General features: G+C 32.3%; 1 protein-coding gene across 1 annotated transcript; it reads right to left on the bottom strand.

Annotated features, from left to right (window-relative positions):
• Nucleotides 1-406: 406 nt before the first annotated feature.
• On the bottom strand, nucleotides 407-8,410 carry LOC130654785 (ADP-ribose glycohydrolase OARD1-like). Its single transcript, XM_057457411.1, has 5 exons — nucleotides 8,335-8,410; nucleotides 7,139-7,236; nucleotides 6,405-6,570; nucleotides 6,072-6,130; nucleotides 407-681 (listed from the first exon to the last, which is right to left on the bottom strand). Exons 1-5 carry the CDS (start codon nucleotides 8,396-8,398, stop codon nucleotides 460-462), a joined length of 609 nt encoding a protein of 202 aa, XP_057313394.1. The 5' UTR covers nucleotides 8,399-8,410; the 3' UTR covers nucleotides 407-459.
• Nucleotides 8,411-13,347: the final 4,937 nt, after the last annotated feature.

The raw sequence follows: 13,347 nt of genomic DNA, 5'->3' as shown, positions 1-13,347 counted from the left end.
ACTTCGTGACAAGAAAAAATCAAATATTGCGGATGATCCAACGAAAACAAAAAAGCACTGCGTAAAACATAGATTAGGTGAGGAGTTCAACAAGGTATTTTTGCAATCGTTTTGAAGAACTGCAGCAACGGAAGCCAACCAATTTGACCGCGGGTTTACATAAAAGTTTTTTGCTTTTGGGCCTGAAACAGTGTGGGAAAGGTTCAACCCTCGTTAAACAATGCTTATTAAAACTTGTACAGCTTTTGCAATATCAAAATCTTTCGAGTTCTTTTCTGCGGTGCGAATTATTAAAATGCATTAGCCGAAGCAAGAACTAAAATAATGGTTGAGATACCAAATCTTCTAACTAATGGGAGATTTGAGTTATCAGTGGCATTTAAGTAATTATAATAAATATCAAAAGTTACTACGAAATAACATAGAATATATTTACAAAAATATGTATACAAATGTGTATTACGTTCTTCGAGGATAAATAGTCAGTGAAACTCCTGTGTCGTAGAATATATTTTTCAAATCTTTTAAGATTTCCCTGAAATCCAAACCACCTTCCAGACTACCCAGTCGTCCCATGGCTATATTTTCAACGCTGTTTTTAAGCGCATGATCTCTCATAGCAGTTAAGGATTCCCTCATAGGTCTGTAAGCACCACGATCCCACCAACTCTCACGAATAATCTAAATGTGAGAAAAATATTAAAGAAGCGTACGTAAGCGTATCACATTTGCGCGTAATTTAAGTTTGCGTGTAAAAAATTTGTACTTTGCGAATATTTTTAAAAATGCATATACTTATGAATTTTGCAGTTAAAAAAGTCGTGAAATATTAACTTAAATTTCGCAGCAATAGGGTATTTAGAGTCATTTTTTGCGTTTGTTAGGATGAAAAGAACGCGTTTTTTGTGGAATAAATCTTCCATATCGCCTTGATCAAACGTGGTGGTAAAAAAATTATTACGTTGCATAGAAACGAGGTTAGTTTAGATGAAGTTCAGGACACAAGTTGTTTACCTGCTTTTCTGACATTAGTTATCAACAAATGTTGGTTTTATACCTTTCAATTGACACATTAGAAAAATCGTAGTGAGCGGGTATTAGTAGTGGGACAAAAATTATGATAATTTATTGATATTAAGTGTGTATTTATAACAACTTTATTGTTGGCTAGCTATAGCTAACAAACATCTTGATTCTTACTCGTCTAAAAAGTTAGGAATAACAATACTTATAGAAATAATATTATAGCTAGTTATTGACGGAACATTTAAAAAACAATTATCGCTGCAAATACTTTACAATTGTAGCTGCAAATACTTTAGAAAAATACTTAAAATGAGTAAGCATGCTTCTACCTAGGATGAGTGCATTGCTCTCATTACATTTTGTTGAATATATATATACTAGTCGATAAGACCCGTGAAAAACCCACTTAAATAGAAGGAAGGAAACGATCCGTCATATAAATTTTATGGACGTTAATTTTAATGACGCCTTTTGTCAAAAAAAATAAATCTGAAAATGTCTAAAAAGTATATTTGCAAGGTGTAATTCCTAATTTAACAAAAATGTTCTAAAATCTTGCACAAAATGTCTAATGTCAAATCGCATTAAATTCTCCACACAAATCTTACACAAAATAAAAAAGAACAGCTTGCAAGGTGTAACATCTAGTTGATAGAAAGTTACATCAACGACAGTCACAACATCAATACTCACAAAACAGACAGTAACAACATCGACAGTTACAACACCGATAGTCAAAGTCAGAAATAACGCATCTCAAATATGTACATCTTATAATTGATTACTCTCAGGTGCTTAATACAAGGGGGGGAGTCTTACTAGCTCAGAGGTCGGATTTTTTTTTGAGAATCAATAAGCAGAGGGGTTTTAATAAACGGATGGGTCAGAATTTTTACTGAGAGAAGAGATACATGGTGATACAATATGTGATACGAAGTAGGTACAAATGCAGTGCGTAAAAATCAATAAAAGTAGTGCTAGCTTGCGTCAATTATGGTAAATAAGTACCAGCAAACACACAGAATGTATGAACGTTCAAAACAAAAAATAATTCCCAAAAATTTTTTTGACCACCAGGAGCTTATTCATTGGACGAAATTAATAAGATGTGGGTGGGTGGAATAAAATCTGAAAATTAATAAGGGTCCCCCGCCACCCCTCCCCTTTTTTATTAAGCACCCAAGAGCATGTTGAAAAGCCTCGGTATTTTAATCTGAAGTGTCAAAAAGACAAATCAAAAAAATAAGTTCTTTACGCATTTTAAATATTGTCTTTCCCCTAAAAGCTTATACAAAAATATCAAAAAGCCATAGTAAGGAAAACATCAAATTTAAATCTAGAAAAATCCGTCATTTCGATTTAACAAAACATTTTAAACAGAAATGTCAAAAATGCGGTGAGCAAGGAGTAAATTTCAAATCAACAAAGATCTTTTTTTTAAAGTCCTTCCTTACGAAAGTTTATACAAAATGTAAAACATAACGGTTGAGGAGGAGTAAATCCAAATTAACAAAAATCAGTTCATTCGGCATGTTGTATATTGTCTTTGCCCATAAAATCTTACACAAAAGTCAGTCATTTTAGTACATTGCATGCAGTCCTTGGCCATTAGATTTTATACAAAACATAAATACAACTTGAAAGGCGTAAAATCTCATTGTATAAATTTTATTTTTACTTTTATATATTTTCAAATATTAATTCCTGCAAAATCAATTGAACTTTGTCACACCGCATTATTTTATGCTTATAAAAAATTGTGACAATAAAGTACAGAAATGACTTATTTTCTACATTTAAATTTAATGTGTTCCAAAAGTTGAAAGAATTGATTTTTTTTTTTTTTAAATTTACTCCTTTGCAAGTTGTTCTCCTTTAATATTACAGATTAAAATATTAAAATTCTCAACAAAAACAAAAACGTGAAACCGTGAAATTTTCTTCCAGCAAAACTGACATCACATATACAGTTCTCCCCAACAAAAAAAAATTAATACACAAAAACATCAGCTTACAGAACAGCCTACAGTGAAGTAATTTCTACAAAAAAAACGTTTTTTTCAATATATTGTATTTTCAACACAAACAATAAAAATGGACAACCATATCACCCTCTTCTGCAAAACTTTAACCAAAAAAGTAAAGAACCTAAATTCAATTAGCAACATTCTAGCCAGAGTTTAAAACTTTAATAACTTGAGAAGTGGCTTTTTATGGGAATGTGAATCTGCATGACAATCTGAAGTGTGCCACATAAAAACTTAACACCTTCAAAATATTAAAGTTCCTACTTTCTCTGAATTATAACACACTTGCCTTCAACTTCTACTTCCAATGCCTTCTAACTTTATTTTTCAACTTCTACTTTTAATACCTCCTAACTTTATCTTTCAACTTCTACTTTAAATACCTTCAAACTTTATCTTTCTACTTCTACTTTTAATACCTTCTAACTTTATCTTTCAACTTCTACTTTTAATACCTTCTAACTTTATCTTTCAACTTCTACTTTTAATACCTTCAAACTTTATCTTTCAACTTCTACTTTAAATACCTTCTAACTTTATCTTTCAACTTCTACTTTTAATACCTTCAAACTTTATCTTTCAACTTCTACTTTAAATACCTTCTAACTTTATCTTTCAACTTCTACTTTTAATACCTTCAAACTTTATCTTTCTACTTCTACTTTTAATACCTTCTAACTTTATCTTTCAACTTCTACTTTTAATACCTTCAAACTTTATCTTTCAACTTCTACTTTAAATACCTTCTAACTTTATCTTTCAACTTCTACTTTTAATACCTTCAAACTTTATCTTTCTACTTCTACTTTTAATACCTTCTAACTTTATCTTTCAACTTCTACTTTTAATACCTTCTAACTTTATCTTTCAACTTCTACTTTTAATACCTTCAAACTTTATCTTTCAACTTCTACTTTAAATACCTTCTAACTTTATCTTTCAACTTCTACTTTTAATACCTTCTAACTTTATCTTTCAACATCTACTCTTAATACCTTCTAACTTTATCTATTAACTTCTACTTTTAATACCTTCTAACTTTATCTTTCTACTTCTACTTTTAATACCTTCTAACTTTATCTTTCTACTTCTACTTTTAACCTTATTATGCTTTTTTAATCCACTCTACTTCTCCACTTTGACGTTCCTTGCTTTTACTATCTGCACTTTTTATGTGTAAGAGGCTGTTCATATGGAGGCGAGCTGGCCTCGTTAACCAGGCTGCCAGATCTCGCCATGCTTTAGAAAACCTTATAAAAATGCATGTGTTCATATGAAAAGTGAGCCAGCCCGCCTTGCCAAGATGTCGATTGTTTCCACCAAGATCTCGGCAAGGCGGGATAGAACACCAGCACGGCTAACCGTGCCCGCTTTATTTTTGAGCATGATCAAAATTATTTTATTTGTAGAAAGGATTTTTTTTCTGTACAGAAGTGCCAAAAAATATTGAAGGTTACCTTTTTTGTCAACTATTGGTATAAATAAGATTTATATTACATGCATGGGAACAATAAATATATAAAAACGCTCCAGTAGAATAACTATAATTGTTGTGTATTTATTGTTTTGACAAAATAAGCATTATTTGCAGATTTTTATGGATTACATTTTTGAAGAATCCCTGTAATTTAAATTTTCTTTAGAACACGATATAAAATATATAAACACACAAACTTTTGTGACTATTTTCAGCCGGGCCAGATCGCCTCATATGAACAGCCCCTAAGGGATTGTTACATTTGTTTAACATTCAAAAGTAAGACATTTTTTATCCTCTCCTTTAGTGTCAAGGACTTTGTTGAGAAATTTTATGTTTGTTTGTTTGTTTTTACGTCCCGTCCCGTTCAAAAGTATGTATTTGAACGAATCATGTTGCTTATCTATCGCGTGGTTTATATGACAGTTGCAAAATTTAAACTAAACAAAACAAAAAAAACCTCGAAAAACCAGCGGATTTACTTTCACAAATGAGTGATTAAATCTATTTCCCGTAAAATTATCTTTCGCAAATTAAAAGTGAATTTCGGGTGGGATAATCTTTTGTGATTTTCAGTTTTTGTGCAGTTTTTTTCATTAAATATTTTTGACAAAAAAACAGAGATTAGTTTACATCAAACATAAGTTTTTCTTTCTCATTAGAAAATTATTTTATTAGAAAAAATATTAAAAGCTGATGATAGTGATTTAGACCGATACTTGTGTGGTCGAAAGAAAAATATGTGAAAAAACCCATGAAAAAAACATGAAATTTGAGTTTACATTCTTCTATTTAACTTTCGCTATTTCGGATGGGACAAACTCTCGCAAATCCGTATGTCAGTCCTCAACATGCGAATCTTTCTTTCTGCGAAACTTTCTCCCCATAAAGTAACTAAAATATAAAATCCAAATCAATCAACTTATTTAGCTGAACAGCAACTTTAATAAGCACAATGGGTATAAAAGAAAAGCCATTTTCCACTTCTTTTACAAAAGGTTCATAATTAGCCTATTTGACAAGTTAATTTGAGAAACAATAGTGTGTCTCTAAACTAACCTCGTTTTCATGTTAGTAAGCTTATTCCGGCTTTGATTCTGCAGAATGGAAATAGATATTGAAATAGGCTTATTTATCATTCAAATTATTTTCTAAAATTTTTTCAACAAAATTAAGTCTTGATATTAAGTCTTGCCCTTTAATGTTGCTAGTCTAGATTTTTCAAGGGCATTTAAATACGTACAAATTATTTTAAAAAAAATAATTCTTGGAATTAGCCCTTTAAGGTTGGTAGTTTAAACCATTCAAGGGACATTTTTGCAACAGGCCAATCCAAAACATTTTCAGAGCACAAATTTATGATGTTAAACCACTAAAAAAAGAAGTGCAGAGACGACAGGATCATTGCGTTTACTCTCAATTAATACATACTGTTTTTCTTTCTTAAATCAATATTAATTTATTCGCAGTTTTCCTCTTCTCCTTCTTTATACAAATACAAATTAAGAATGTTGTGATTAGAATTGAAGACAGAAACTTACCAAGTAATACACAAAATGTTCTTTATTTTGTAACACAGCAACACTTCCTAGTGGATGCTCTAAAACACGAAAGAAGGACAGCTAGACTTGTTTTTTAATAAGACCATTACTTCTGATGCTAGAAGAAATTTATTTTCAAAATGACTGTCTCGCACCAATAGATTTTAATTCACAACATATACTCATACCAACTGCAGGTTGTGAGTTGTTAAAAGAGAGAGAGACTACAGTGTTGTTTACACTAGCTTCTCATGCATTACAATCGACATGTTTGTCTGCAATAAAAAACACCTTCTAAAAAGTTATATTCTACAAATACAATAAAAAATGTACCTTTCTTTGCAAGTTTGGCAGTCTCAGGAAAGTGCACCGCAAACGATCGGGAAAGTCCTTTTACAATGTCAAAGTCACCACTCACCGTGTGAGCTAAAGATGCAGTTCTCCCATTATCTAATAAGTGCCAAGCTTTCCCATGTTTTTCTATGATCTTGACTGCACGCTAAATAAGGTATATGGTATTGTCATTGCACTTTGTATCAAATTTACCATTTTTTAAGAAATCTAGAAACATAATTAACAATTAAAAATAAAGCAATTTATAAATATTACACCAAAATTTTTACCTTGATCCATAAAATTTACACGCAAATTTAAATTCACACATCTTTTCTCCACGCTTTTAATTTAGCGGACATTTTATTTGTGCGCTGTCCTTACTGGTAATATGTTAGGGAACACATCAAAGTATTGCATTTGTTAAAAAGCTTATAAAATCTTAACTTTAACTTATGCAACAAAATCGTTTTGTGTGGCTGATTATCGCTCACATGATTGTAAATCTCGTATAAATGCCAACCAACAATGATAATTAATTTCATGATTAATTTTGTGTTTAAAAGATACTTGAAATCTAATTTCACACAGCTTATAAAAAGAATATTCTGTACACATTGAATTAAAAAAATTGTTATTTTCTCTTGTTTGTTTACACTTTTAAAAATATTAGTATTTCAGATATATTTTTAAAAAAACATGGCATAACATAATTTGTCAAAGATTTTACTTACAGGATCTTCATCTTCTATGATTTTTATTTCATTTAATGCATATTTTGTTGGGTCAACATATTTTAACACATAATTTCTGCAGCTTAAAACAAGTGGAGCTGGAATATATAAAAAATACAGCAGGAAAAAAATTCTACAACAATAGTTCTCAGTTGTAATAATCCAAGAGGCAGTCACAAATTTGCTTACCTTAATGACAGAAGGTTTCAGATATTAGTTACTTTGCAAATACATTTTGTGGATGAAATTTAGATTGGTCAGCTAGTCAACTTGTCAACTGGTGAAATAGGTTTCAGTACAAATTTAAAAAGGCCCAAATTTTGCTAGGACTTACCTCATAAAATACATGGTTAATTTTTGGTGTGTAGTTTCTCGATGGCATTTTGGTTAAGAACTGAAAATACCAGGAAAAACCACAAGCAAGACCCTTAGTAAAATAATCAAAATTACATTAAATTAACGGCTTAACGTCCGTTTTCCAAGCTAGCATGGGTTGGATGGGGTGTATTAATGACCCTCTTCCAATCTGATCTAGACTGTGTTAGATCTAAACTCAACTTCCTCTGTATCAAGTCTGTCCTTATAACCTCCAGCCAAGTCTTTCTCGGTCGGCCTCTGGGCTTTGCCCCAGGAACTATCAAGTCTCTACACTTTCTTACCCAATTATCCTCCTTCATTCTTTCGAAGTGCCCCAGCCAATTCAATCTTCTTATCTGGATAACATCTTTAATTCTACGGAGACTTAGCCTGCTTCTTAGCTTATCTGAACTCTTTCTGTCTCTCAGACTGGCGTTACACATCCACCTAACCATTCTCATATCATTCCGTTCTATACGGTCAAGATCTTCCTGCTTCACTGACCATGTCTCACTACCGTACATAACACTTCTTACACAGGCCTCATACAACCTACCTTTTACCTCAATTGACAGGGCTCTGCTAGTCAACAAAGGAAGTAACTCTCTGAACTTTTTCCAAGCAGAACCTATCCTGCAAGTAACACTTCTTCCAATACCCCCTTCACTGCCCAACATATCATATGAATCTATATGAACTTTATATATACAACATTACCAAGGTATCTAATAGCTGAAACGTTCTGTTGCTTTATGAGGTAAGCAAATTTGTGACTAGAACAAAATTTAGTACATATGGGTGGTGATCATGTGACATATGTCCCATACACAAAAACATACCTCTATGAACTACTTTGATGTTGTGATTAAAAGCTGTTTTTACATATCTTATTGTGAATGCCATAAAGTATTTTATCTAAAAAGATTTAAATTATATATACATTATACAAGTCTTCACAAGACAGTGTTTAAAATCAATGTTTTATCCCAGAGTTCAGAATGACCAGTCAGGGCATTTCTTAGTTTAAACATTGCAGAGATTTTTTTTACTCAGAGAGATGTGTTTACCTATGTCCAAAGTGTTTCTCATTCATTATCAAATTCGTTTCCCCATAATTGTTGAAAACACATCCTCTGTCAAAAAGGGGTTTTATATAATATATAAAACCCCTTTTATAGATTATATACATTGTAAAATTTACAAATATATATTTTTGTGATTTTAGGGCGGAATTTGATCTAAAAATAAATTTAGATCAATTGTTATTAGTGGCATCTCTTGCATTATTGTTATTAATTTATTTACTTTTCTATTTTTACTTCTCATTAAATTAAAAGAATTAGCAATATTTTGAAAATATGCATTTTTAACTACGCTGTGTTTTACGTATATGAAAGAGATTTAAGTTACCGATAAGGGTTGCAAAGCCTTCTTAAATCATTCTCTGACTTCATATTTTGCTTTTTTCGTAATTTCGTTAATTTAAGAAAGTTATCGCAGATTAAAATAAACAAATATTTGTATTCGTGATAAATCGCACACTGAAACAAAACTGCGTGTGGAGGCGTTTGCGTGAATTCGCACACCTCTCACAAAATGGTCTGCAGTATCCAATTAATAAAATTTCTTTGCACTCACATTTCCAGCAGTAAGCTTGCTCTGGCCTGATTAAAAAACCTATAAAGCAGTTTTTATAATGGCGTCGTGGCGAGCGGTCATGCTCTTTTTGCTGTTAATTTTTTGCACACCTGGAACTGGATCAGAAGCTGAATCTTGTATGCCTTGTTTAGATGACTATTTTAAAAATAGAGGTTTCAAGATACTACATCAGAACATTCGTGGTTTAATGTGCAACTTTCCATCGTTACAGCATTTACTTCACACATATAAACAAGCTGATACTTTTGCATTAACTGAAACGTATATCAATGAAAATACTGCTAACGCGAACATTTATGAGATCATATGATATGAGTTTATTTCCAGACATCGTGAGAATGGTTCAGGAGGAGGGGTCGGTGTATACGTTAAAAATGGTTTAAACTGGAAAAGAAGGATGGATTTTGAACATAAATCAACCAAATGTATTTGGCTCAAATTTTTTGTCAAACACTACCGCCAAACACATTGAAATATTTATCAACAGATTTCAACGTTACATTTAATGACAGTTTAATTGCGGCACAATGCGAGCAGAAAGAAATAATTTTACTGGGAGACTTGAATACGAATTACTTAAAAAGAGACGATTGTAAAGAACTTAAAACCATTATCGAAACAAATGGTTTTGATCAACTCGTCAAGAAACCTACCCGTATCACACAAACAACAGAGACACGTATCAATATATTTGGACTAATAACCCGTCAACAATCTCAAAGGTAATTGTTGAACCACTCTCCCTCGGGGACCACAAACTTATCGGATGCATAAGAAAACTCAATCACATTTATGAATCAAAAACAACGTGATTTAGAGATTAAAAAAAATACAACCCAGAAAAACTGACTGATGATGCTAAAAATATAAACTGGAAACCATTATACCAATGTAATGACGTCGAGACCACAACAAATTATTTCACAGACTCTCTGAAAAAGGTTTTTGACGCACACGCTCCAATTAGGACGAAAACCGTGAAGGGAAAACGAGCGGCTTGGCTGAAAGGAGACTTCAAAAGGTATATAGACACTAAAGATACAGTACAGTCTAGATGTAAGCGTACGCGCACGCTCAAGTTTCACACCTTTTTCTCGGAGGCGGTAGTTGTTTGTCTTTTGTTCTTATTAATTATCTTGCGAGTCTTGTAAGTCATTAACTTGCGCGTAATAAACAAAAGATTATTGAAGAAAAAATAGCTTATTATAACTGCGCGTAACTATTGTTAAATAGTGTTAACATAACTATTCCCAATAGCATAATTGCAAATGTTATCAACTCTATCAATGTGACACGAAGAGCCATTGTTTAATATTTTTATTAAACAAATGTTTTGCGTGGAAACTAAATAAACTAGCAAGAAGGCATTGTTGGTTGCGCGCGTTAAATAAAGCTTTTAAGCGATAGAAATTATTATATTTTAACAAATATTGAAACTTTAATTCTAATAGAAATGTTTTTTTAGATTGCATTTTAAAACTTTAAAAACAAAAAACGGCGATAGAAATGTTTTTTTAGATCGCATTTTAAAAGTTTTAAAACGAAAAACGGCGATAGAAATTTTTTTTTAGATCGCATTTTAAAAGTTTAATAACGAAAAACGGTGATAGAAATGTTTCTTTAGATCGCATTTTAAAAGTTTAAAAACGAAAAACGGCGATAGAAATGTTTTTTTAGATTGCATTTTAAAAGTTTTAAAAACGGAAAACGGCGATAGAAATTTTATTTAGATCGCATTTAAAAAGTTTAAAAACGAAAAGCGATGATAGAAATGATTTTTTAGATCGCATTTTAAAAGTTTAAAAAACGGAAAACGGCGATAGAAATGTTTTTTAAATCGCATTTTGAAAGTAAGAGCTTGTGTTTTTTAAATATATCAGATTAAAATCGTGTTACTATAATTAGTTGCGTTGTTAAAAAAAATTCAAATTCAATGGCCTTCGCGTTTAATTTATTCTCGCGCAGAGTATTGTTTTTAAACAATGTTTCTTGCTATGCTTTTGTTTTTAACACGAAGCAATTATTTTCGCGCAATTTGAAAGGAACTTGCTATCCTATTGTTTTTTTTAATGAAAGCAAATATTTTTGCAAGTTGAGCGTACGCGTACACTTACATCTGGACTGTACTGTAGATGTTTAAGAAAAGCTCGTAAAACCAACAACGATCAAGACTGGGAGGAATACAGACATGCATGTAACAAATGCAACGCGAAAGTCAAAGAAGAAAAACGAAAGTACCATTGGGACCTAATCGAGGAAAATAAGTCGAACCCACGGAAGTTTTGCGATGCTATCAAGGGTGTTTCCCTCGAAATCAAAAGCATCAGTAAATTCATCATCGAAACATCGGAAAACCAGACACTTGCAAACACTTTCTCAAAGTACTTCAGGAATGTTGTCACTGATCTCAAATCAAAAATCGTTACATTATCAAATTATATATGGAGACATCATACCAAACGAAACAGACGAACCAATCAGACTTTCCTGATTTTCCTACGTATCGAGGATCTTCATTGAGAGGCAGTTTAAACTATTGAAGAGAAGAAAAGCATCTGGTACTGATGAGTTACCACCTGGGATGATTAAGGATTGTCGAAGTGAAATCTCGCAGCCCTTGACTTACAAAATCAATCTATCTTTAAAAAGTGGGATTGTATCCTCTATCTGGAAACATGCAATAGATCAATAGATTACATGCAACATCTGATAGATAAAAGCGGTGACACCAAAAAACCTGAAAATTATAGACCAATATCAGTTCTTCCAATATTCTCAAAGATTTTGGAGAGAACCCTACATACACAACTCTCACAATATCTCAAAAATAACAAGTTACTAACAGAATTCCAGTTTGGATACAGACGTAATGGATTTACAAAGTTAGCACCAACTCTACTTTGCGACAACATCAGAAATTCTATCGACAAGGGGAATATGGTGGGAGCTGTTTACATAGACTTAATCAAAGCATTCGACACCTTAGGACATAGAATACTGTTAAACAAACTTTATGAGTATGGGATTGAAGGAAATGAACAAGAATGGATTACTAATTATCTTTTTAATCGAGAACAAGTTGTATGTGTAGAAGGGACGTACTCAACTAAACAGCCATTATTGTCAGAAGTTCCACAAGGTTCAATTCTTGGACCATTGTTGTTCATATTGTTTTTTAATGAATTTCCAGAATGTCTTACAAACAGCAGAATTGTCATGTATGCGGATGGCACGGTTATTTACATCAATGACAAAAATAAAGCAAAAATTGAACAACATCTGGAAGAAGATCTGGAGATGATTGCAGTCTGCTTTGAGAAAAACGAACTAATTATCAACCTGAAAAAAAGGAAAGATGGAGGCAATGATATTTGGAACCGGAAAAAGATTATCAACAACTGATAATCATCTTGACGTTTCCTACCGTGGACAGTCTATCAGCAATGTTCCACAATACAAATACCTTGGCAATATCGTTGGCCAGTACCTGAACTTCAACAGTAATTTTGACCATGTGTACAAGGAAGCCAGTGGACGTCTGAAGTTATTAAAACGCCTACAACACTACTTGACGACGGATTCTGCATATTATATATTTACAATGATGGTGCAACCAATCCTGACGTACCGCAGCACTGTGAAGCTTCTCTACACTAACACCCAACAAAAGAGATTGAAATCGTTAATCAATCGTGCTGAATGTATTGTTGGTCGAAATGCTCCGTGTATAATCAGTGCTATCAACAAGGAGGGGTGCTGTCTCGTCAAGAAGTCCCTGGATAAGACTCTGTGTTCAAGTTTTAAAGATTATTTCAAAATCAATAATCATTCCAGGAAGACAAGAAACTCTGGTTATCTTCTAAAGTTACCTAAAGTCAAACTTGAATTAGGAAAACAGTCTTTTGCTTATGCAGGAGCTAAAATATTTAACGATCTTCCACTAGGTATTAAAAAAGTGGAATCTTATAGTCATTTTACAATTAAAGTAAGAAAACATTTTAACTGATTTTGTATGTACAGTACAGTCTTAATGTAATCTACCACATACACGCTAATATCACACCTTCGCGTGGATGACAGCAGTCGTTTGTCTTTTGATATAATTAAATCCCTTAAGGGTTTTGCGAGTTTATATTTGCGTGTTAAAAAACAACGCGCTCGCGAAGAAAATCGGAGCAATTTTTTTTTCTTGT

This window comes from Hydractinia symbiolongicarpus, chromosome 8 (assembly GCF_029227915.1).
Source record: "Hydractinia symbiolongicarpus strain clone_291-10 chromosome 8, HSymV2.1, whole genome shotgun sequence".
NCBI classification, from domain to species: Eukaryota; Metazoa; Cnidaria; class Hydrozoa; order Anthoathecata; family Hydractiniidae; genus Hydractinia; species Hydractinia symbiolongicarpus.
The sequence above is the reverse complement of the archived record's forward strand: the minus strand, read 5'-3'. Positions and strand labels throughout refer to the sequence as shown.